The sequence below is a fragment of the Triturus cristatus genome, chromosome 3_1, assembly GCF_964204655.1.
Source record: "Triturus cristatus chromosome 3_1, aTriCri1.1, whole genome shotgun sequence".
NCBI classification, from domain to species: domain Eukaryota; kingdom Metazoa; phylum Chordata; class Amphibia; order Caudata; family Salamandridae; genus Triturus; species Triturus cristatus.
Window position 1 is genome coordinate 245,742,465 of NC_140583.1, and position 26,799 is coordinate 245,769,263.

Here is a 26,799-nt window from a genome sequence, read left to right on the forward strand (position 1 = left end):
ATGAGCTCACCTTTTTGTGGGTGTGTGTCTTTCCCTCCATAAAACCCTACCTATTCCTCCCTAAACCCCTCAAATTTAAAGGTAAATATGCCCTTTTTCTAGTCACCCCCCGCCCCCGGTCCATCCCACATTTACTACTAAGAGCCTGATTCTGATGCGGTTAGGAAATCTTCACAATCTAATTGGTTTGGAAATGGTTCCCTACCGACTCGATCGTGAGTGTCCCCCGACCGAGTATGATGCATCCGAATGCTTCCAGATACGATTTGGTTGGACTCCCATTGACTTCTATGGGAGCCTATGTTCCTAACCGCATCGTAATCTGGCCCTCGGTCGGGAAGACATGTTCTCGATCCAATTTGGAAGGAGCCAATGACATTAGGAGGCCTTCCTAACCACATCGTAATCGGCCCTAGGTGGGAATGCTTTCCTAACCGGATCGGAATCGGGCCCTCAGAAGTAAACATACATGTGTGAGGATCTCCACATGGAAAAGAAGGAGAGGTGAAGGTGATAATTTACACTTGCAGGTCTGGAAATAGCATTTTGTCGTAGTTTAATACTACTATTGTAGTACTATTAAATGTACTACAAGATGCAGTTTGTGAATAGGCCCCAAAATGTGTATTAAGAGGTAATGGAATAATTTTCATATATAATATACCTTTTTCTTTGGCATTTGTAAGAAAAATTAGAGCTTTCTGCTTGCAAAACCTGTTTTGAAAGTCATTGTCCAAGGGAGTGAAAGCAGGGCGAATAAGTACAGTATCCTGCCAGCTACGCATGTATGTGGAAAGAGCCCTGATTTCAGCATGCTGCCATAAGGAAGAAGAGTGATGCTGGGGTTTGACACTGATAGAGTGCAGCTGTGGGCCTGCTGGTACTATATGGGGAGAACCTCTTGAACCATGGATCAGATATGGAAAGTTCCTATGACTTTTGCCAAGCTGAAGAGATTACTGTGAGATGATGGACCACTTAAACCTTACTGCAATGCTTGAGGGTGCCCTACAAAAGCATGGAGAGCGGTTGGTTATAAGGCACTTTTTTTGCTTTAGTACTTCATTATAGTGATCTGAGCCTGATGTCATAAGTGCATCTCTAATTTTGATGGGGGCTGCTACTAAACTTTGTGTGGACTTGATTTACATGTAGATACAAGAGATATTCCTCTGATTCAACAGAGTCTGACAAAGGAGCCTGTATTCAGGCAGTACATACCCTGAGAATGAAGGTCACTCACTAGGTTGAGCTCCGCAAGCCTGGACATGCCACTCCTCATGATTGCCTCTAGGTGTTGTATTTGGATGACCCAGTGACTGGTATGCAGCTGTGCCTCACAACCCCCATTGCCACCATCCCATGGATCACACCGTGGCCATCTCCTTCTCAATTACAGATCATATTGAAATCTAATGATGTCAGATACTGTCCTCGTTTGGGACAAGTGGGGACAAGCAGGGGCTACATGAGAGAGGGAACCAATTCCAATATCTCCCTCAACCTCATCACCTGGCATCTTCTCTTCTTAACATTTGTACCATCATCATCAGTGAAGTTACTGTTTCGTTATGGTTGGTTTACTTCATAATCTCGTTTCTAACCACCAACCTTGATCACGGGCTTAGCTATCAATAGTGCAGCAGGTGAAGTGGCACCGAGGCCCAAGGATCTTAGGGGCCCACTAAAACCTTATAGAAGCTGGGTTTTTTACTTACAAAATGGGGGATGGGGCAATTTCCCTTTCTTGCATTAGGACCCAAGGCACCCTTGCTATGCTGCTCACCCTGATGTAATAAAGCTATTTACGCCTGTGGATTATCCTGTGAATTCCTCACAGGCGTAAATTAAGCTATTATCATCCTTAATCATAGGTTTACTGCTGAAAATGGCTTTGTGAATCATGCCCTGCGTGTCAGATTGCTCTGTCTGTTTGATTCTGGCTTAAGGTTCTCTCCAGGAATGTCCTGACAGTGTCTAGATAGGACAGGTAGGCACGCAGTACCAGGCTGGTGTTGCTGTAGGCTGTGCGGAGTTCTGCCAGCTCCTCGTGGAGGTCCTTGTGCGCTTGCAGCGACTCTGTCACCCTCTGATTTGCCACTTGAGTCTGGGTGAAGGCCAGCTGCTGTCCCTGTAAACCAAGACAAGACAAGCTTAGTTTGTAAAAGAAAAAGGTGCCAGGGCCCTCATCAGGAGGCAATAGCAGCTTTCACAACGCATCCCCCCACTCCCCTGCCGGTGCAACCAGGAACAACACAACTATTAATTTATCACACTCCTACAAGTGAGACAATTCAGACAATTCCAGGCCTCCAAAGCTATAAATGGCTTGGGCGGTATGTTTTAGTCGTTTTTAATATATATTGAACTAATAAACAACTGTTGTTGTTCTCATCTCCAAATTACACAAACAGCACCACCATGTGTCAAGTTGTCATAAGTGCTGGCGTTGACAATTAAGTGCCGGAGCTGAGCACTGGAAACCACCGGCACTAATTAAGCACTAAAGTTAGGAGGAGAGAGGGAACTGTGAAGCTCTGAAGTATATACAAGGCTGACACACCCATGGGTACTGAGGGGTGGATAAAGTGGATGCCTGTGACCCTTACTTTCAGAATGGTGGGGAAGGAAAGTATAAAAGTGATGAAGAGGAAGAGCAGAAATTCTATTTTGCAACTGTATCCATTTATTATTTTTTGTAAAAAAGATCAGTTTCATGTTGACATAATATACTGTAACACAGCAGCCCTTCCCTCCGCTCTCTTCTCCACAGATATCCATTAGTTCCAATGCGTTTTAAATGGGCCATCCGTTGAATCATGACACAGCACGTCTCAGAACCAAAGAAAACTTTGACAAAACGTATTCGTGGTGAATGCTAGTGATGCAGGGCCGGGTCAAAAGAGCGTTTTTTCTCTGCACTCGATGGCCCTTTTACCATATTCAGGGACGGTTTGTAAAACAATGAAAGCAACAATGTTTCCATCTTTGGGAATGATACAAAATTGGCTCGGATAGTCATTGCAAAGAAGGTTCAGTGATGTTATTCATGGGAAAAAAGTACCGCAACCTAACCGAATTAGCATACTGGGAGTCACCAGACTGACGTGACTATATGCCTTCGAAGATTCATGGAAAGGTTGGTTCTTGTCTGCATTACACACATTTGGGGTACTTTATTCCAGTTACTAGACTGTCCCTAAATTGCTGAACCAATGCACGAACTCTGTGTACAACTTATTCGTGCAATATGAAAGGCTATTCACATGTGTGAACAGCTTTAGGTGACAAAACAAAAAAGAGAATCTCTAGTGAATGCAGACCGCACACTCATCTCATCCCCATTGATGTCACTCCACTATCCCCGCACCACGCAAAGGTCTCAATTGTACAAGGCTTCCTCAGAAATGGAAACAAAAGTAACTGTGTTATGCTTTATTGTGCGGCTATCTCTTTCCTTGATTGGACACTGGGCACTGGGAGAACCTTTGCAGGGGTGTGGCCGGCTCCCCTACAGAAGCTTTTGAACTCTTTTAATGGGAGAGCAGGTGCCACCGGGTTGTTTGGTTTCTGGGTTGGTGATTTTGGGGCTAGTGACGTAATGTTGATGACTGAGCAGTAACCGGGGTGATGGAGAAAATGGTACATTTGTGGCGCTTTGGGTGATACTTTGTTTAGTGGTGGAAGGGTTACTGAAGGGATATAATAGTGAAGATCAGCTTACAGTGGTGGTTAGGAAGGTTACCATGGAGAGATGAGTTAGTGATATGAGTGATGGTGATGCGGTTGATGGTGGTGGCAGTAATAGCAATATTCTGAGACAGTTCTCAGATGGTCATATCTGGCTCACAGAAGCTCTCCTGGAAACACACCTCTTTGATCAAGTTGAGCTGCCGTAGGGCTTCGTCCCGCTCTGCCTCTAGGACCTTTGCGCGGTTCCTGTAGTAGTGGAGGTTGTCCCGCACTGTCCTGAGGTCCTTGCTCAGCTCGTCCTTCACCTGCTAATTACAAGACATGGTGGATCAGGAAGTGGGGAGTCACATTAGGAGAGCACATTAGTAAAAGAAACAGGATACAGGGATCCAGTAAAAGCAAGTTATCGAGAGAGAGAGTATGAGAGAGTGATAGGAAACTGAATAATAAAAAGAGAACAATGAGTAAGAGAGAGAGCGGCCGAGAAAGAGAAAGAAACCAGCTTCTTCTCCAATCATATGTTGATTGCGTCTTTGCCTTTGACCCTGTACAGCACTCCGCTGACTTTCGGATACGTTTGTGCCATATAAATACTGCTGGGTAAAAGAAGGTGAAATTATGACGAAAGTGCAAATACAAGACTCTAAGTCAAAGTGAGCGAGAGAAATGGTGAAGCACTCTTAAAACGTTAGAGGGATGAGAAAAGAGAGGGACAGAGCAAGGGATGTTGAGACAAAATAACATAACTATGAGGTATTAGAGAAGCCCTATCTTCTAAATTATTCTGGAATCAATTAATGACTATGGGCCTCATGTAGGTAGCATACCAGTTACCACTTCTAAAATACCGAACGATACCGAATCGGTATTTTAGAAGTGGTAACTCGTATGTAGGTAATGAGTCGGTATTTTTTACCGATTCGTTACAATTCGGTAATTACCGAATCGGTATTTACCGATTCGGTAATGAGGCATACCTTCCCATTGATGGGAAGGTATGCCTCATTACCGAATCGGTAAATACCGATTCGGTAATGTGGTGAACACATGCAAGGGTGGCAGGGTGTCACATTGACACCCTGTTGCACCCCTGATTCGGCCATGTGTACACATGTGGCACACATACATGCCCTAAGGGCATGTATGTATGCCACATTGCACACTGCTACGCGCGTAAAAATGCATAAACACATACATTGATTATTTACCACCAACTATAAGTTGGTGGTAAATACCGACTCTTAAACACACCCACACACTCCCCCTACATCTCGATTTTGGTTTCGGAATTTACCGAATCGGTAAAATTACCGATTCGGAAAAGTTACCGATTCGGTAACATTACCGATTCGGTATTATTACCGAATCGGTAATTTTACCGATTCGGTAAATTCCGAAACCAATAATTGTCCCCCTACATACCAATAGCCAAAATACCGGTCGGTAACGGTATATTTACCGAAAATCGGCCGTTACCGACCGGTATTTGGCTACCTACATGAGGCCCTATGTATCCACAAAACAGGGAAAAGAGTTAGACTTCACAACATCTCTTACACCTCTACAAAGCCGAGGAAGGGAAGCATCCCACACAAGATCAAAAAGCCGCTCTTAAGAAGCTTCTCAGACTGAGAAGTGCAATTAGAGACCTTCACAAGTGTCCTCCACACCCAGCAACAATGACAGAGCCACCAGACCAGCTGCACCCCTAGCTAGGAAAGGCTCCTGCACTAGTCACACTAATCATCAAGGTGAGTGCCCACAGCACTACAGGCAGCAATAAGGAAACTATTGAATTAGGCCTTCAATTCAAGACAATGTCCAAGTCACCAAAACTTAGTCAGTAAGACATATCATCCTTGTGGTAGGACCAGCACTGGCAAAGCCTGCAGGTCTGGCCTTGGCAAGCTGGTGCAATTATTATTTTAATGCATTTAATGCAAGCAGCTACTACAGAAATAAATAGAAGACAAAATAAAACATGCTGCTGCCTAAACATGGCAGCCATATCCTCGCAATAAACACTTTACATTTAAAAAGAAATCAACGATTTCATTTCATTTAATGGAAACAGCACGTTCAGTTCCTAGCAGATAGATGTTCTTAGAATACATATAGACACCCTTTTTTACTTTTCATGCACATCATAAGAAAATAAAATTCTTACTAGCTCACCAAAAAGGTACTGTTGGCTTTGAATTACTGTATGCTTAAAGCATAGTTTAAATACAAAAGGATGACTAAAAATAACAAGCATTTACAATGCAATAGGTCTCGCATTACTGATAGTTTGAGGTATTGGTATTGCAAATAATAATGCAATGCCAATAGCTCATACTTCAGTAATGCGAGACCTAGTGCATTGCAAATGGTTGCGTAGTGAGCCAGGAACCAGCATTGTATGTCTCAGTGCAGTACCGCAACCTGCTCCTAGAGCTCCCTAGTGAGCAAGGCACCAGCACTGCATGTCTAGGTGCAGTACCGCAAGCTGCTCCTAGAGGTCCCTAGTGAGCAAGGCACCAGCACTGCATGTATAGGTGCAGTACCGCAAGCTCCTCCTAGAGGTCCCTAGTGAGCAAGGCACCAGCACTGCATGTATAGGTGCAGTACCGCAAGCTCCTCCTAGAGGTCCCTAGTGAGCAAGGCACCAGCACTGCTTGTCTAGGTGCAGGACCGCAAGCTACTCCTAGAGGTCCGTAGTGAGCATCATAAACTTTGAAGATATGGTAAAATCACCCTACCCATAATGCATGCATGCAAGACAGTACCCCAAGTACAAATAAATAGCTGTGTCCATATATACAATTAGTAGGTTTGAACTGTGACAAAACAATTATTATAATAATTCCAGATTAGGTTGTACTCTATGTGGAGCTGATGAAGGAACATTTATGGAAGATCTAATATAAATGTGAGATGTAGTAGGTGCAGTACCGCAAGCTGACGATCAAAGGGATGTCTTTGGTCCTGCGGAACAAGACCCTGCCAGTGCTCCAGTAGGTCGCCCAAGTATGGTCTTTGCAGTCCCACACAGCCAGGGCCATCATGAGAATGATCTTCTACTTCATCTGGAGCTCAAAGATGGATAGGGTGAAGAGGGCAGTGATGTTCAAGACCCACGAAAATGGAAGCAAGGGAGTGCCCGACATTGCCACCGTCCTGAGGGGAATCTTCATGTGCCGATGCATGAGGAGCACCCCGAGGACGAGAGCCGGCTTTCTGATGGCACGATTCTTCCTGTTACCAACGTGGAAGCGCCTCGGATGGGTAGAGTGGGTGAGTGCTGTCCTGTACAAATGGGATACCCCGTGGTTCTACAAGGAAGTGGAGAAGTTTGTGAAGAAGTTCGGGCTGGAGGCTGCCGCCCCCGCCACATGGACCCTGAAGCTTGTCCAATGCCAGATAGGAGCAAAGGACATCAGCGAACTGATTGGCGCTCTCCCCTCTGCCACAATGGACCACATTTGGGAAACGTTGCATCCAAGAGCCTGACCAACCAGCACGAAGACATCGCCTGGATGGCCATCCAAGGAGCACTTCCTGTGAGAGCTTTCATGCACGTAAGAGTCCTGTTTATACACATATCCTGAATACAGCATGACTCGAAGAGACAGCGCAAGCGCTGCCTAGGCGAGAATCTAAAAAAGGATACAGATTAAAAAGAAAAACTGCATTGGCAAAGTAAAATATTAGCCCACCAGTCCAAGTGTGAAGGATGTGCACACTGGATCAGGCAAAATACAATCACTCAGTGTCAATTCATATATAACTGTCTGGCCCACACTAATACTAATACCATAACACTTAATAGTCGGCAGCCACCTATAGCTTAATCATTGCCAAAAACGAATCTCTCTGATAAAAGGAGATTCTAGTGGCACTGTGAGCTAGCTAATGCAAAATAAGGCTAACATATGCAGTGGGGGTGCACAGAGTCAGTCTACCACCCGACCCACAGTGTATGTTGTCCAAAAGCGCAGGTCCTGCAGGGGTACTATAGGAACTACACTACATGGCACCCCCAACATTTGGTTTGGTACTTATTTAACAGTAGAATCTGAGTAGCTCAGTCGTGCTTATTCTCAGAGACCCCAACTCACAAAAACCAGAGACGTCTGGAGTGGGTGGGCGCAAAAACTCCGCCACAGCTGAGTAGGCGAAATATCCTATTTATTGGCTGCTGGTTAATTAAGCTTAAAGGACATTTTTCCCACAATTGTACAAAACACCTTATCTTAATTTCCTTGGACAGTCATTTAGTGTCTTAAACACAATGACTACAGAAACAGGAGATTTAGACCAGGCACTTAATCGCTCAGAAGAGGAGAAAGATGCCAATGCAATAGAGATTGCAGCCAATGTAAGACATACTCTGACAGTTAAACTACTCAAAAATGGGTTACCACTCAGAAGAGGTGTAGTAATTTTCGTGATAGAGGTACAAGAAGATTTCCAAACAGAGGTATTCTATTCCTGGGTTACATTCCCAGCAGCAAATGCTGTAACAAACGCTTTTCATTATTACTTACATGAAGAGTCTCCAGCGGTCTTCACTCCGTTTGAGGAGATTGAAATTCTGCTTACCTACCAGAAACATATTTTCTGGGCTATTGGCACCCTACCCCACTCAAGAAAAAGAACAAGGCTTGGTCCTTTAGGAAGACCAGGAGCAACATGGCCGATATTGGCGAACTATGCACCACATCCTGACATTGATACAATGCCGAGTGATTAACTGCTTGTTCAACACAAAGAGTTGATAAAACTTTACAGAAACATGACACACTTCGTCTTGAGGACACTAGCGGTCCAACCAACAGTAATTACACCAAATGCAGCTCCTACACAGAGCATAGCTACTAAAATTACTCCAAAATCATTACACGCGGTAATGGGTAAATTGCCCACAAAACGTGAACAAATTCCTTTCTGGGTAGCTCAGAAAATAACCCAGTTAGAAGCAGTATTCCCAAATACAACACCATTTGAAAAACACAGAATGTTAACAATCTGCCTGCCCATGGGGATTACGCCACAGTTAGAGGATTGTACCTCTTGGGGTACAGTCTTTGCTGCCATATACACCAGACCGCATGTCATTCCTTCATTAGCAGTCACCAGATGTATTAAGACAAATACAAAATGAGTACGGAGCAGAGCCTGCCCTAAACTTAGGGATGAAGTTATTAAATAACTACGAACAGGTATCAGCCATAATACTAGCTAACATTAAAAGGGGAAGCAGCATCAGTGTTAATCCTCCAACGCCTACGGGAGTTCTCTCCACTAGAACAGGTGAATGAAATACCCAAAATAATTGAAACTGCGTATGCAGAACTAGGCAGGGATAGTTTGGGGGAAAAAGCTTTAAAACCCCAACTAATGGGCAGTCCCTAAAAGGAAACTTCTGAGCAGACAACTACTTCTTCTAGAAGAAGTGGGATAGTAAAAAACAAAACTCTAAAAACAAGAGAGCTCAGTCCCGAGGTAGGTCTCCTCCACAGGAACCCTCTGAAAAGAGGTACAACCTTGGGCATAGGGATAATATTAGGAAACCTGATAAGTATCAGGATACTGATACACATTTCTCTCGTTCAGGGTTCAAAGAAAAGCTCCAAAAGAGTAGGACGGTCAGAAAATAGAGAGAGGCACACACAGTCCAGAGACAAGCAGCACACTCAAGACTTTACTTCTAAAAAAGAAGATAAGCAAAACTCAAAACCTCAATTTAAGAAAAAGAAAGTTGCTGGTCTGAAATTCAGACATGCCCAGAATTCTGAGGACACAACTTCTGAACAGGGAATGGGCTCTGACGATGCTAGAAAGTGCGACAGAAGTAACAATAACTCGCCAGAATCTGAAGGAATTTCTGGTGACAGCAGAGTTGAATGATTACATCACGGTGGAAACACCAGACATCAGGGTGAGCGTCCCACATAAGTTATACGAAATAACACTCTGGATGGAAGGGGACAAGCCCAGGAAAGTAAAATATCTTTTTTGGAAGAACTTATCATCTGGTTATGGCATCCTGTTAGCAGAACAAGATTGGCCACCAGCATTCGTAGTGGAGTGCCCCAGGGGAGAAAGTATAATTTTTCCTTTTTTTTAGATCACGTTCCCGTTCACCTTAAACATACATATGCACGGGAGTGGGCAGTAGCCCAGGCTCCAGCATTGTACAAAAATCACATTGGGTGGGATGAGGACTCAACCTACCACGTGATGCCTTTAAAGGTTTCACCTATTGCTCAGAGGCAATATCCAATAAAGCAAGAAGCTAAAAAGCAAGTCAGGGAGATCTTAGATCAATTTGAACACCAGGGGGTCATTGAAAATGTACCTCTCCAATGAATGATCCTTTGTTTCCCGTCTCCAAACCCGACAACACATATCGTCTAGTTTTGGATTACAGACATTTAAACTCATGCACAAAGACATTTGCTGTCCAAAATGCACATAGTGCCGCATTAATGAATAACATTGTGCGCAAAAAATACAAAACAACACTTGATACCTCAAATGGATTTTTCTGCCAAATTATAGCACCTGAAAGCAGGTATCTGACTGCATTCCGTGCGTTAGGGTCCCAGCGACAATTTTGTCAACTAGCCCAAGGGTATAGAACAGCCCCGAGGTATTTTCAGCAAGAGTAACAGAGTTACTTCAAAAATTTGATGAAGATGCGTTGTCCTATGTGGATGATATTTATCTAACGGACGATGACGTAGAGAGGCACTTGACCAGGGTAAGCACCATTATTATGGGATTTGCCACTGAAGGCTACAAATGTAACTTTAAAAATCAAAAATGCCCACCTCAATTTCCTATTCTTGTGATACGAACTGTCAAGTGAAGGGAAAAGTCTGGCAGCAAACTATTTAGAAAAGTATGCGCTGCTCCAGCCTCCAAAATCATTAAAAAATTTACAATCAATACTAGGATTCCTACATTTTGGCAGACCATACATTTTAGATTACGCACAAAGGGTAAAACCTTTCTACGACTTAATAAAACCTGACTTTTCAGCCAGAAATTGGACACAAGAACATAGTGATATTCTTTGTTCACTCTATGAAGACATGATAGCTTCCAAACACGCGTAAACATACGCCACTTGGTGATCCGTATATTTCCGGGCCAATGCGGGTACACTTATTTGACCTTCAATGAAGGAGAATCAGTACCAATCGCATACAAATCACACCTGTACACAAATACAGAAATGCGTTTCACTTCAACAGAAAAAATCCTGACAGCTGTTCAGACGGCTGTAGCAAGAGAAAGAGCACTGACTCAGGGGAAACGCATTATTGTCGTAACCCCGGTACCGGCTTTAGAAGCTGTTACAAAGGCCAGCATCCCAAATGCAAAAGCCTTACATCCAAGATGGATACAATAGGCTAATTCTCTTACTGACTGCAACAGACATTGAATACAGGTTTGATCCAAGTTTAAAAACACAAGCATTCCTGCAATATGAACAAGAATATCCTCTTCCATATGAAATCTTGCCACTCGATCAGTATGAGTACATTATTTATACTGACGGATCTGCGCAACCGGCCATAGGAAGTAAGCAGCAATATTTTTCGGCGTGTGCTATCATTAAAGGTCGCATGTGTAATGGCAAATTCTATCCTAGTTGCACAAAAACACAATCTCTAGGAGACTGCACGGCTCATTTGGCAGAATTGAAAGCACTGATACTGGCACTTGTAAATATAGATCACGAATTCCCCACACCAATTGTGTGTGATTCTTTTTACTGTGTACAGTCGTACAATGAGTACTTACAACATTGGGAACAAAACGGGTTCAAAGATGCGAAAGGTGGCACAATTAAGCATAAAATGCTATGGGAACAGGTAGCAGAGTTGAAAGCCGAGCTAGAGAGGACTCACGTGACCCATACACTGAGTCATCAACGTGATGGCATTCACGTCGCAGGGAATTCATTGGCTGATGAAGCCGCAAAGGGGGCTGTTCGCACAGCTTCCGTAGCTGAACTCACTCATTCAAAAACGAGAATGGACGGAGATATTATGGTAGCTGTCATCGCATCACGCAAAGACAGTACAGCAGTACCTAAAAAACTTCCACTCAAATACTCCTACAAGTTAGATGCACAAAACATTCCATATGCTCAGATTCCTGGTGTGGGGGATAGAGTAATACCAAATATGGATCGTAGGCAAGGTTTAATACTAGCTGCACACAAGGGTTTGGGCTCTGCGCACACAGGCGTTACAGCGACTATTTCTTTACTGAAACAGCGCTATTGGTGGCCAGGGTTAACTAAGCAAACTAAAGACTGTGGGGCATATTAGCAACGCTTTGCGATAACTATCGCAAAGTGCGCTTAGCGCTCATTTTTATAACGCCAGCTATCGCAGGTTTTTATCGCGGAGATATCGCGTTATTAGCAACGCGTATCTCCAAGGTGATAAAAATTCCTGCGATAGCACAGAAATCGCCGTTTTGCAGGGAACATCGCTGGTTTTCCAGCGATTTTCCCTGCAAAACGGCGACAACTTTGCTGATACGACCCTGTGGTCATATCAGCATAACCCACCCCCTATGTTAGGGATAGCTAAGTCAGGATTTTAGCAGATGTTCCGCCAAAATCTAACATCTGCTGAAATCCTGTGGGTTGCCTTGTAAATATCATGATGTGAACATCAGCGATATTTTACAAGGTAGTCCATTGGAGTACGCCCAGTGACGCCCACTTTGCATCTCATTAGAGATGCAAAGGGAGGCGTCGGGAAAAAGGGTGCTAACATGCGATTATGCATGTTAGCACCCTCTTGTAAATAGGGCGATAATTTTATCTCTGCTTTTTGGGCTTTTTAAGCCAAAAAACCGGAGATAAAGCACTTGTTAATATGCCCCTGTGTTTTGAAATGCGACATCTGCCAGCAGATGAAAGGCTCCACCATTGCACGCCCGGCACTGATGCCATTATTAAAATCAGACAAACCTCTTGCATGTGTGTACTTGGACAACTGTGGCCCCTTGCAAATGGATGGAGCTTACAAATATTTTATGGTTGCAGTGGATTCCTGCTCAAGATTCCTATGGGTATGGCCTCAGCGCTCGGCTGACGCTCGAACTGTTATAAAAGATTTGCGAGTCTTTATCGGCACATACGCAGTTAGCATGTTACATTCTGACCGCGTTTAGCTCTCGGGCTTACAAAAAGGCCATGGAAGGAATGGGCGTAGCATTGTGGTTCTCATCTCCATACCATCCAGAGGGAAATGCGGTTGTGGAGAGAAAAAAACGTGACTTAAAGCAATCTTTACCAACTAAGGTATACGGCAAGGGCAGTAGTTGAGTCAAACACCTTTATGGGGTGCAGCGGGTGTTAAACAACCAGCCAAGAAACTCTCTAGGGGGTGTCACTCCATATGAGGTCCTCTTTGGGACACGAATGTGGGCACCTGATGTTGATTGTGAAGGCCCAGTGGCGGATGAAAAACCATTTGATATCCATGATCGTTTGGCTGTTTTACAGGATCTAAATGAATCCAGGACAAAACAAAGCAATGTCTATCTAAAGCAGACCGCCACTGAGGAAGTCAAGGTAGTCACGGCAAGACCAGACTGGATACCAAAAGTCGGAGATCTGGTTAGAGAGAAAATTGCTGACAAAAAGGTATTTGGACCTTCATACAGAAAACCTGTACCAGTCCTTGCAGTACACGGAACAAGAACTGTGCTGCTCCTGCCTCTTGCCGTAAAAAAGGAGAAAAGATTTGTCTCAATAGACTTAATCAAACCACACTATGTGGCCGATACTAATCAGTAGGCCTTGAGGACTCCGCTGTAGCAGACGCCCTCCTCTCGCTACAATCCAAGAAGTTCAAACAGAAAGACTCATCACGTTTGAAGAGCCACCTGTAAGGAATGAAGGACTATACAACAATGCTATGAACTTGTTCCACTTGAACCAGACATTCAAATTCAAAATGAACATCAGAATAATTCACAAGTTGCAATTAGACCAAATACAGAAGTCTACAACAACATGCCTCGAAGAGAGGAAAATAAAATTTCAACTAATCCCGATGCAATTCCTAAAATTGATCGAACTGCTTCTGGCTATTTCATTAACTTTGATACGTTTTCTAAGGATCCAAGCGAGCCGGAAACACTGCCAGCCAAAACACCATTCAAGCAACAGTTAAAGAACTTTCTTCTCTTTCTTCAAAAGACATACCTGGTATCACCTTGGATTGAACTCTGGGTAATTTCTGGGATATTGTTTTTCTTTTTTGTCTAGGCTTAGTACTAACTTTTAGTATGCTTATTAATGGACACTATCTTCAACAAAGTTCCACAGCCCAAAAGGTCAACATCCTACTGAAGCCACATACATCATCACATTGTGAACAAAGAGACTTGTCATCAGTGAACATTACAGCAATTCCTATACCCGATGGTATAGTATGGGGCAAGGTTGATTTTAATATATTCGGCCGACCAAATTTTAAAAAATTAATCATGTATTTAAAATTTCATTAAGTGATATCATTACCTCAAGGACATTTTCTGATGATTGGGACACTGAAACAATCAATAACATATTGTCTGATTTAGAGAAAACTGCTGCATTTTCTAATAATGAAATGTTAGAGGGTTTTTCAGACTATGACACATTGTACTGTTACCAACATTATGGTCATCATTTCCGGCACAAATCCATTTCAGCTAGGAATGTTTTTGAGTACTATCAGTGGGAACATTGCCCAACACCACCAAAAAGTAGTTCACAAGCGTTTGCACAGGCATTTTCATACTTTTCAGGGTTTAATACAAAAGATCCAGCCTCATATTACTATAAGGTTGCACCAACATCAGCTCTGAAAATTATGTTGACAAACACTAAAGAGATTTACTTTGCTTTCTTTTTGGCCCAATTGTCTGAACAGGGTTTCAACCTATGGAAAGACGAAATTGACTCAAAATAAATTTGGGGTTCGCGGGACTGGCAAGTTCAGGGTACAGAGGCACTAATTAGAGCATGCCTCATTTCACAGCAGATTATCTTTTTAAATGATACTGTGCAACAGACATCCTGTATTGGACTAGCCAAGATCAAGGACCTGAAAACTCCTAGGTTTCCAACACCAATACAGAGGTGGCAGAATTCAACTACAAAAGACGGGGCAACAGTGGATGACATACTAAAGTACAATAGATCAGACCCAAATTGGAAGGAGTGGGTGGTTTGGCCCTTAGACACAAACACATGTCATAAACGGTTCCTGAACATCACCGAGGGACTCAATATCCATAGGCCAGACCCACGTTATGTACAGAGAGAACATCCAGGGTTGTGACATCCTATAGTGTTGGGAAGATGTGTCTAGATTGGCTAGGAGCCTCAACACTTGCAGAAGTGAAACAACACTTATCTTCACTCTCACAAGACATGGTTCTTAGGGACTTCTTATCAGGACCTAGGAAACAACGTCAAAAACGTTTTCATATATGCAAGCATTTATGCTGCCTACAATGAAATCTGGAAGATTTCCCAGCAGGAAGCCGCAGAGAGAATACGGGAAGACCGTATAAACTTGGAAAAAGCTTTAGCTGTGGTAGATAATGGGTTAACAACTTTGACCTCCAAGATATATTCATTGGGCAACATTGTATCTTCTGCTATTGACATACTGGAACAGGATTTAGCCATATTACAACACGGCCAATCTCAGTTACGTTCTATTATGTTATTGAGCTGGACGCTGCAATCTTTGCGTGCAGGCTTTGTGCATTGGTGTTTTATAAACAGTACGTCTCTATTTTCAGAATACAATCTAACTGATACACAGATAGACATGGCACAAAGGAGAGCTAAATATACAATGCTGCAAATTGAAAAACTGGATAGGCTACCATTCACAGTGGCTGAATTATCATCAACAGAATGGCTAATTCATGGCCAAATCACTCTCCCGGTCACAACCTTTCAGTTTCACTATTGCCTTAGGCAAAGGCAGGCAGGCAGATATGAAAAATTAGGTAAAGAATACATTAATAAATCCTGGGATTTACCATATAGATTTCGCTGCCGGAGTGGGGATTGAGAAGTGTATCTTAGTGGTACAAACTGCAAGAATGCTTTAAGCGGTTCTCTCGTGTGCCAAGAAATCGTTTTGCACGGAGCCTGTAATGGTTCAATAGCGAATCTCTCTTGCCACATGAAAGGAACTCCAGCTGCCGTGATCACGCCAGCGTTTGAGTTACTTTCGAATGGGAGTTACTTGATGCTGAATGATCAAGGTTGCTGTGGTATGCTTCCGGGCATTGCCTATCTGGTCACCGTGAACATCAGGGTTACTTGCTGTATGCAAGTATTGTTTCCACCGACAAATACAGTCAGGGAGACACTGCTATGGCCTTCACTGTATGTTTTTTTTATACAGTCTGAGGCTTTGAGCAGAATGAAAGCCATGCTTTTACAGCAGACCGTACCCTTAACCTCCACTCGAGAAACCTTTGAACTTCAAATCGCAAGGACCTCGACTGAGATACAGGCACTTATTCATACCAACTGCCCCCTACATTTCGTAGAAAAGGTAGGTCGTATCTTTAATATGTCAGATACGTATGGTATTGTACACCTATTTAAGATCATAGGGTCAGGATTCCTTAGCACCTTTCAGACAGTCTTCGGAGTTATTCCTAACTTTATACACTCCATATTTGGAAGCATTTTCGGGGGTCTACCTCAGATCCTGCTCACAATAGCTGGAATCCTGATGGATGGACCAACCGCCAGCGAGATTGCAAAAGCTCTCCTGGAGAGATATTACCGTGAGTGCATGGTACAACATCTGGGTGCAGCTCGCCTTCGAGAACTAAGTGCTTCTTGGTTCCTATAGTTCTGACCAGTCTTTGAAGACTGCATCGTACCTGTTTTCCAATGCCTGTTTTGCGGAGGAGAATGCGAGTTGGACATCTGTCTGACACGTCTAATGGAGATACCAGCAGACTTACACTCCAGGCTGGAACCACTGCGGTTCCATGCTCGACTCTGTCCTCAGCGCATTCCCATCTTGACAAATGCATTCTCGAGGATCCGTAGGTGCCCTTTTTAACTGAGTTGAATTTCAGCTCCACCATTGGCACCGAGGTATCAAATACAGTACCGGCTGCCTCTCCAACAACTGTTGGCAGCCCTGAATTTCATCTGTGCACTCTTGAGGTGCTATGCGAGGTGCTACAATGTTTGTCCCCTGTGGCAGCAAGCAGCGATAATGTTGTGTCTCCCAACCAGGACATTTAATCTAAATCTGGCTCACCGTGTGCTGGGAACAAATTCAGATTTTTTCCCCATTCATTTCAACAAAATTCCTCAAATTGACACTTCCAATAACAAAGCATGGCCTTTTACGTATACTTGCTGTAGTTCACTGTGTATGATCGAACTCATTTAGGACTGTGATTTATGGAACTTTAACACAAAAATCATATTTCAGGAGAACATTTTTCTCTCCTCGTTTTTCAAACTGTTTTTAAATGATTTTTTAACGTTTTTAGAAACATTTTAAATGACTCATTTATATGCACTGACACCGTTAAACATGTGTATCTCAATTGTGTATTATTATTGTTGAGTATTATTAGGAGTGGGTCTTATATTTCATATCGGTGCCCTAATATAGGTCCAGGGAACATCGTACACTTTCCCTACATCATCTCCCCTTCATTTCATATGAACAAGCCTTATAAGGCATTACGTCCCTAAAAGGCATTCTGTCCTTATTAGAAGTTATGCCCTTATATGGACTAAACCTTTCACCTAGTTCCATGCAAAGGGAGGGTTTTTCCCAATCGATATTGCCAAGCCGTCATCCTTCGCACATATGAATAATTTATGAGAACACTACCCGGGGGGTATACTTCACCTCTCCTATCTACGCACAAGGTTTAATCTCCAACGTCATCCTCATACTGAACAATGGCTAACACACGCACAAGAACTGTATAAATACAGCACTTCTTGCTCTCAGTAGGCAGGAGGGACCCGAGACTTCAAGGCTGACACACTGACCAGAGACGTTGAGACTCCTGCATGCAGTCGCTCCAGCTGACCGTGGTCTGAACATCCCTTGCGGGGTGTCCAACTCGAGACCAGGACGATGTCCCACACTCATTAGTCAGGTACTGGGGTTCGACTAAATCTTAGCGGGATTCTTGGCTCTTAGGCTTATTAGCTCTTTCACACCTACTCACAAGCTAGGTACACTTAGGTACATGTAGACAGGCATCTTAGGAGTATGCGCTTTATTTTATAAATGCATTTTATATTCATGTATATGTTCATGACTATTGCAAAATGGTAGAACTGTACGATTCCTTTTTATTCACTGTACTGCTGATCCTATATCTCTGCTACTTTGTAACAGTTGTAGCAGTGCATATATTTTACACTAGAAGAACAACGGTACAATAAATTCTTATTGTAAACATGCTCAACTGTTCCGTGTATCTCTCTGAGACAAAATGAGCAAGCATGAGTGACTGGGTGAAAAGTAGTATATTGTTTCCACGAGTCTGAGGAATCAGGGTTTGTTGTGTTCTGAGGTTGCCAAAAACAAATCTCTCTGATTAAAGGAGATTCTAGTGGCACTGTGAGCTAGCTAATGCAAAACAAGGCTGGCATTCGCGGAGGGGGTGCACAGAGTCAGTATACCACCCGACTCAGAGTGTATGTTGTCCAAAAGCGCAGGTCCTGCAGGGGTACTATAGGAACTACACTACACCTAGAGGCCTTTCCCCTCCATATGAAGGGCATCGGCTGCCGTTGGATCAGTTTCAGGTAGACAGGGTCCTACCAAACTGGGAGGGCTTGGAACAAGTAAAGAAGGCATGGGAGATGATCCTATTTATTGCATTAATACTGCCTAGCCAGTAGAGTATCAAATTCCCCCCGGAATTCAAATCTTTCATGATAGCGGTTATCAGAGGGGGATAGTTGAAAGAGTTCCCTAATGGTCCGCGGGAGTCGAACCCTCAAGAACTTAATGAAATTCCTGGCTCACTGGAATGGAAAGAGAGCTGTCAATCTATCTCTTCCTTATCTCCCAATGTCAAGTACACTACCTCTGACTTATCAGAGTTAATCATGTAGCCCGGGGCCAGCTCAAAGACCTGGAGTAAAGCTATGACCACTGGGAGTGAGGTGCACGGGGAGCCCGCCGTTACAAGAAGGCCATCAGCATACATCGAGATTTTGAATTACCGCAGCCTGGCTTTGATCCTTGTCAAGGTTGCCAACTGTTGAATCAAGCAGGCCAAGGGTTCTATAAAGAGTGAAAACAAAAGCTGTGAGAGGGGCATCCCTGCCTGGTGTCTCTAGAAAGGGAGAAGGTATCTGAGAGATGGACATTCAGAGCAATGTTCCCTCTAATTTTGTTCCTCTGTGTGTGGCAAAGAAGGATGTTTGTGCACCACAGGTAAGGCTACGTGCGCCGACATACAAAAAAATCCCTATGCAAGCAAATGCTCTCTATCAGCTAACAAGTGCTTAATGTGTGTTTTGATTTAATTCCAATCAATTCACCCAATTAAATGAGATCACTTGAAAATTAAGGTGCACTTCTGTGGAAAAAATTGGGGTTCGGTAATTAAGCATCCGTGAGGGCTTAGAATAATTAAGGAAACACCGATTTAGGCTATACATAAGGGTGTATCCTTAACTGGGAGACCGTGCATGGCTCTACAGGCTGAGACATGGTCCAGCTTCATCAAGTCCTTGGCTGATGTTCTGTCCCACATGAAGACATAGCTGTACAAAACAAATGGGAACACCCATGTAACACCTCCTTAACACAAAGTAATGCAAAGCAGCATTTAGCACTTCTTTGTGTTACTTTTCCATAAAAACCAATGCAAATTTGTTTTGCTTTGGTTTGTGAATCCCAAAACTGGCTTTGTCGGGTTAGCATTGAAAAAGTAATGCTAATGTGATGCTAAACCTTTGAGAATCTGGGCCTTAGTATAATATTTATTGTTAAACAGACACACAGCAACTCTCACATCCGGTATAATGTCCATACAAATGACCATTAAATAGATATTTCTATTGCTGTATAATACACCATCAACATTGCAAACAGGCATACAGCTGGCACACAGCTATTAGTTACATTACCAATTGGCTGTTTATATTCTGCAGTGGCATCTAAGTGCTTTAGTACCTCGTTGGGTTTGGGGAGGCTTCATAAATACTGTACCATATAATTTTCATGCGATGTACTTTCTATGTGCAAGATGCATAATGGACTGCAGCAAGGGTAGCCACCTGGTTTGTTTTCTACTACTGGTATAGTAATGTCCAGTCGGTACAAAAATAAGCAGAATCCTGCTAAAATGCCCTGTTTGTAGAAAACCTTAAAAGTGACAGAGCTATGAAGTACAGCTCTGTCACTTTTAAGATTTTCTAAACACAGGAATTTTTTTGCTCTATACCAAGCAGATGTGGCAGAAGGCAGACCTGGCAAAAGCCCCTCTGTGCAGCTCACACCCCCAGGCTAATAGTAAAAACAAGCATTTGCAATGCAATAGGTCTCGCAATGACATTATTTTGAGTTATTGACATTGTAAATGGCAATGCCTTTAAAAAAATTAAAAGGCATTGTTATTTATAATACCAAAAGCAACACCTATTGCATTGCATAGCGCGGTGTCCGTGAAGACGGCGCCGCGCTTATTAAAGTTATTTAAAAAAAAGAGTGTGTTGGGGGGGCAGAGTGCATTGGCATAGCCAATAGGTCTTGCTTTTGGGACCTTATAAGATTTTAGTTATGCAGCACAATATCCTTGGTGCAACAACATCAACTGTTGCATGGCTAAACACTTATAAGGTCCCAAAGGCGAGACCTATTGGCTATGCCAATGCTTGTTTTACTTTCTTTTCACTGGAACAGTTGAAAGAATGTGAAAATAACGTACACACAAATTTCACACAATCCACTAACCCTATGCAAGAGATTTTCACACTGGTATCAAAGTTTCCCGGTCCCCTGTATGACTCGCTGCTTCAGTCTAGGTTTTCTTTGTATACTGGGACTGGAAGTCCAGTTTTTTTATAATGGGACAAATAACGCTAACAATTCCAGAATGCAAAGATAAAAAGATTTGAACTGGGGCAGCCAATTATACACAGGTCCACCTGGGAACATGCACAAGACTGCATACCACTAGAGCTAAAGCTTGCTAATAACTAAAGGATTTAGCCTGTGATGTTGGAAACTTTATCAAACTTGGATATTTTAAATTCTTAAATGGAAAGGAAGAAACTGGTGGCACATTGGACAGTATCAATGGAGCAGCCATCGTTCCTTGTGTACCTTCAGGAGTTTTGCTATGCATCTTTGTCTATTGTGTGCTCTATGTCGTTTATTACATTATATTAGTGCATATTTTACTTTTGCTGATGCACATATCAGACTGCTGTAGATGCACACCTCGTTCTGGTGTAGATGTGAATGTTATAACACTGCAGACAACGCAGACACCATTGCTGACCTATATAACAGAATGGTTTTATGTCAACAGTATTCATTTTATCTGGTGACAGACAGCCATACTCCACATCACGTTGCCTAAGCGCCTCATCTTTATTTTGTTTAAAGCGCATGTGATGTGATGCCTTGATTAATAAAATAGGCGTTTATCTCTGTTAAAGTCAATATGAAAAAAAACTAAAAAGGCTCGGTATGGCATGAAGGCCAAACATGTCAGCATGTTTTGGCCCTACATAAATCCAGGACGAAAGTGACAGGCCTGAAGGAGAAGGACGGAAAGGATAAAACAGTCGTGCACCAGAGTATATTAGCAATAGAAGCCACAACCATGCCTGTTATGTTGGCCTTAGTTCTTTGACACCTTCAGGCAATCAAGGTCCATTAACAAACAGCATGTTGAATGCTGTGAGTGGAAAACACTGATGCCACGCCTCTGAGTGGAAAACACTGATGCCACAGGTGGCACATATGGCATGGGCTCTATGGGCAGATGTCCATCACCAACAAAATGAAGTACCAAACCTGCTCCCTAGTCCCTACAATATAAGAATAACAGCTGCAACCTGCACGTGAGGGAGATCAGGGTTTTGAGGCAGCAAAGCCCGTAAGTAAGTAGATTCCCCAGAGCGGTGTTCCGTCGGCAGGCCCCGCTCTCCAGACAGGGATGACGCACTCCCGCTTGGGAACAGGAGCCCGGTTCTGAGGGCTACACTACTCTGACCAAAGCTGCGTAAGCCTGCAGACGTCGGCAATGCTAACGCCTACACCTGGAAACAAAGCCCCTGGAATATGAGCGCTTACTTGTTTCCTATATATTTATTTTCGGTCTGCTCGGCTGGGCAAACCACACCACAGGCAATGCGGGCACTGTCTGGAAAAACTAACCGGTAAGAACTTGAGGCAAAATGGATGCCAACCTGTGCCAACCTCGCCTGTTCGTTCATCGACAATGTGGTCTCATACCCCAGGGCAAGCAGTATGCATATTAATGTTTTATTTACAGCCTTAGCTGCGTGTTTCAGTCCCATTAAACCAACGCAGTGTTTTTGAATCAGCGGTTTAACGTTTTTAATGATTTAGATCTGCTGTAGCTTTAGGGCATGTAAAGAGCAGAAATCACGCCCCCCCCCCCTTCTGTGCTCTGCACACCCACGATGTTGTGCAGCTTTCAACCACCACAGGGGTCTGACACCTCCGAGCCCCTTCTCAGCGGGTTTGCTTTCTCTTTCTCAGCAGCACTGCCTTTTACACTGATTGTCTTTCCAAAAGACGATCTGCAAACAAAAGGCAGGCTCTCTCCTTTCTAATTTCTCGAGCGATCTGCGCGCTTTCAGATTCGTTCTGAGCGCTTGGTGAAGGCAGTGTGCGCGCGCGCCCAGGCGCGCAGTTTGGAGGGAACATAGATTCAGAGTGATTCTGGCTGTAGGGTGGGCACAGTTCAAGATGTTTCATCATCAAAACCTCAGACCTAAGTCCATCCAAGGATGCAAGAAGACCCATCCACTCTGTCCAAGGCCTTTCTGCATCGAAGGATAGAAAGATTGCAGGTATGTTCTTGAGGTAGGCCTTCATCAGGTGGGAAGCCGTCAGATATTATTGTGCTTTTGGAGTTCCTGGACGATAACGCATTGGACAGGGTGCACCAGAGTCAGAAGTACCTCATTGAGGCGGGTGGCTAAAACTTTAGTGAAAAGCTTTGAGTCAATATTTACGAGGGCTATCGGGTGAAAGAATGCGCCACATCTGGCATACTTGTTTGTCTTTGGTATGACTGTGACAACATGATCCCTTATCCTGAGGGTGACAGAGCCTGTGTCAGGGCATTGATCGAGCAGGACTATGAGTTTGGGGGCTCTTGGAACTGGACCTTTTTGCAGGGTTATCCCCAACCTTTTTGCCTACCTCCTATATTTTTTCTGACCTGTTTTTGTTGGTTCTATAACTCTAGGCGCTTTACCACTGCCGATAAGTCCTAAGGTAAATGGGTTCTCTTTTGTAAACTTGGTAAGATTGGTCTACACCTGTTTGACATATTTAATATACCTGTAAGTCACTTGTACAGTGGTATCCCATTCCCCAGGCCTGTAAATTAAATGCTACTAGTGGGCTTGCAGCGCTGCTTACACCACCCACCGGAGTAGCCTTTCACACCTCTCTCAGGCCTCTGTCGCTGCTGGGCCTGCGCGCGTAGTTTACTGCCGCAGTGACGTGGCATTTATGGATTAAATCTTTTAATTTTTAATTTTATGAAACAAACAAGTGTCACAGTTATACAGTCATGCGCCTACAACCCCAACTGGGCCAGCTACAAAAGCAAGGATATAATGTCAGGTTTCCCCTGGAGTAGGGTCCAGCAAAACCCTGGGTAGTGGGGGATTACACAGCATGTCGCCTACAACCCGTACAGGGCCGGCCTCGTAAAAAAGCACAACTAGGTGTAAAACCGTCCATTAGACAACAGCGACCCCAGTGGATGAGCACATTGTTATGCCTTTATCGTGCTGAGTGCGATAAATATATAGCATTGCAATAAAAGAGAAACCATTAAAATGAATAATTAACAACAAACGAGGAACCCAGATGAAAAAAAACCTCCCAACCCCCCTCCCTCCCTCTCTCTTTCCGACAATGCCTGCCTCGGTGTAACCATATGTTGGTGAGGCCGACAAGTGACAGAGGTGTCGCTCCGATGTGAACTAGCTCCGCCTTAGTCTAGTGGAATCAGTCTAAGGATACGTAAATGTGCAGGGCAACTCAGCTCTCTGAACTCTTTAGACAGAAATTTAATGAAAGGGGACCACAATTTTGCATACAGGGAGGGTTCAGCATTGGCCGGCAAAGACAATCGCTCCAGGCCTAGAAGTGTCCAGAGTTGATTAAGCCATTGACTATGATCCGGTATAATGTGTGAACCCCAGAGTGCCAGCAGGATCCTATGTGCAGCGTTAAGGGCCATCGCCATCTGTCTGCCCCAATGGGCCTTAGTGGGTAAGTAAGATCATTGGGAAGCCCTAGTAGAGTATATGCAGGGAAACGGGGTATTTCAGTTTGGAATGCGTCCTCTAGATCATCTAGAATCTATTCCCAGAATCTGGTGAGCTTGGGACAGTTCCACAGCAGGTGAAGCAGTGACCCGGGATTCCCACAACCCCTCCAACACTGGCCTTCACAGAGTGGGTTCCATTTTTGCATACGTGTGGGAGTATAGTACCAATAAAAGGCAGTTTTATAAGCCGTTTCAGTATGACCAGTATAGCCAGATCAAGACATGAGCATGGTCAGAGTCCAATATAGGCCCAAACTTCGCCGCATGGATCATTCCCATTAGGGTGTTGCTTATAGAGTATAATCGATGCACGAAGGTGTCCAATGGACATGGAAGTCAAATGTAGAGCTAGCAGTTGCTGCATGTGTTTCCTACCAGGCATCCCTTGAGCCTAACTCCGCTAATGCCATGTTGAAGTATCCAGTAAGGATAATCTCTCCTTGGGCCTCGACGGACAGCTCCTCCAAGTACTGCAAAAGATACATTTCTGTGCCAAACTGGTCACACAAATCTTGGCTAGGGCTATTGGAAGGCCCTCTAGCAACCAAACCAAAATCTGCCATCTCTGTCTGCTTTGGTGTGAGAGATTATGCAAGGGAAATTGCATTCTAGAAAGATCGAAATCCCCACTTGTTTGGCAGTAGACTGTTGGATATGCATTGTGTTTACGTTTTCCCTGGTTCTTCCGTAAGAGATGGGTCTTCAGGAAGCATATAATATCTGGCCAGGACTCCTGAAGTGTCTGCCGTATAGCTCACAGTTTTTTGGGTGAATTCAGACACCGTGCATTAAGCGTAGCTATCTGAGCCCTGAATGGACTGGGAGTAGAAGCCTGAATGAGGTACATTGCCAAGAAACAGCATAAAAACATTGGTGTGGTGGACACTATCCCGCACCCCCCAGAAACTAAAAAGCATGAAACAGAAAACAACAAAGGTTAACAAACCGTGAACTGTTCAAGTTTATGAAGAGACAGCCATTCACTGAAGAGGTTGATGCGATATCTACCCCCGGAATCATCGACCAGGGAGCAAGTAGACTCCTTTCCCCAGTGGGTCTAGCGACCCGCAGACCAAGTACACTCCAGCCAGGCATAGCCAGGCATAGCCAGACCGCCAGTGTGAATCAACTGGGTCTCCTGCCAACTTCTGCTCGGCTAGGCATATGTCTTTCTCAGGTAGCATCCATGCTCTTATGTTGATTAGGGCAAAATAGGTTGAGGGGAGGCAGCCCCTCCATGTCTTGAAGGAGGGGCCATCCCCTGCTAGGTCACCACAAGCACGCATGCACAGGCAACCCTATATGCTTCCCCGCACAGGGATGTCCATCTCCAGGCGGTGGTTATTCACATTCGTCCCTTGCATCATACAACAAAGGCCAGGGAGTACAGTGCTGCAACTGGGGCTTTTTAGCCATGCTAACTTGGCTGAGGCATGTAGCTGGGGCAAGGGTGGAGACAGTCTCGATCCTCTGGTCAACCGGGGTTAGTATGCAGTTCAGCCCCTTTGGACGGCTCCAAGATGACGGTTCTGTCCTTTAGTCTCAGAGGTCATTCACCTGACCCTGAACTGCCGGCAAAGAGTCTCCAGGCTCTCCCTTCTTGAGCAAACTTAGTAAAGCAGCTGCTTTCCAGACGTCCATGATGACATGGTGCTTGTCTCCAATTTCAAAAGAGAGACCAAAAGTGTATGTCAATCTGTATCGTGTGCCATCCTCGCAGAGTTTCTTGTTGACCGATAAGAACTCGCGGCATTGCAAAGTAAGCTTGTAAATATCCTGGTAGACTGTGAAGAGAGTCCTAAAGGCTAATGTCTCACACCTTTCTAGGTTTCTGTAGTTCTTCCTCCTTTTCAGTGAAGCAGTGGCATTTAACAAACTCTGGGTAGTTGCTGCTGGGTTTGTCGGTCGGGCCCTGCATGATGTACTCTGTCTATGCGTACAACGGGGTGTTTATCTTCTAAAAAGAGATGGCAGCATTCCCACAACGAAAGTCTTGAGGTTTGAGTCTGGATTCTCCTCACTTGGTCCCCAAAGCCTTCGGTTCTCCCTTTACTCGTCCAACTTGTTAATAGCCATTTTAAGTTACTCCGCTAGTGCAGCACATCTCGCCGCTGTGCCAGCCTGGCATGTTTCTGCTCCTCCCAACCGGTCTTCTACCTCCAGAATCTGCTGGCCCACCGAATCTACGTCTATTCTCAGTTCAGTTATTTTGGATTCTAGGTTGGGACGTATGTGTGAGATCTTATCTGAGTTCATCCTGGAGTTCGGTCTTGAAAATGCGGATACTATTCAGCAGGTCCAAGGGGGAGCAATCGTAATCATGGCAACTACCGACTACAGAAATGAGTGTCTGCGCCAACTAGACATCGAACGCTACTACACATCCCTCTCTGAAGACCCAACACCGCGTTTAATCATTCAGATCAAATCTATGGTCTCCGCAGACCTCAATCAGGGGTGGATTACAAAAATGAGGCAGATTTCCTAATCATTGACAACCCCAGGCTACCCTATTTT

The 26,799-nt window shown here is 44.0% G+C and overlaps 1 protein-coding gene across 2 annotated transcripts in view; it reads right to left on the bottom strand.

The window, feature by feature from the left end:
* LOC146860022 (uncharacterized) overlaps positions 1-26,799 on the bottom strand; it is a 269,057-nt gene that overhangs the window by 135,459 nt on the left and 106,799 nt on the right. For both annotated transcript variants that reach the window (XR_014978762.1, XM_085643785.1), the window contains exons 7-8: positions 3,873-4,001; positions 2,006-2,131 (exon numbers count right to left, since the gene is read on the bottom strand). Coding sequence is in view for 1 of the 2 variants with exons in the window: in XM_085643785.1 (XP_085499911.1) it covers positions 2,006-2,131; positions 3,873-4,001 (255 nt within the window). In the remaining variant the exon portion in view is untranslated. The remainder of the gene's footprint in view (positions 1-2,005; positions 2,132-3,872; positions 4,002-26,799) is intronic.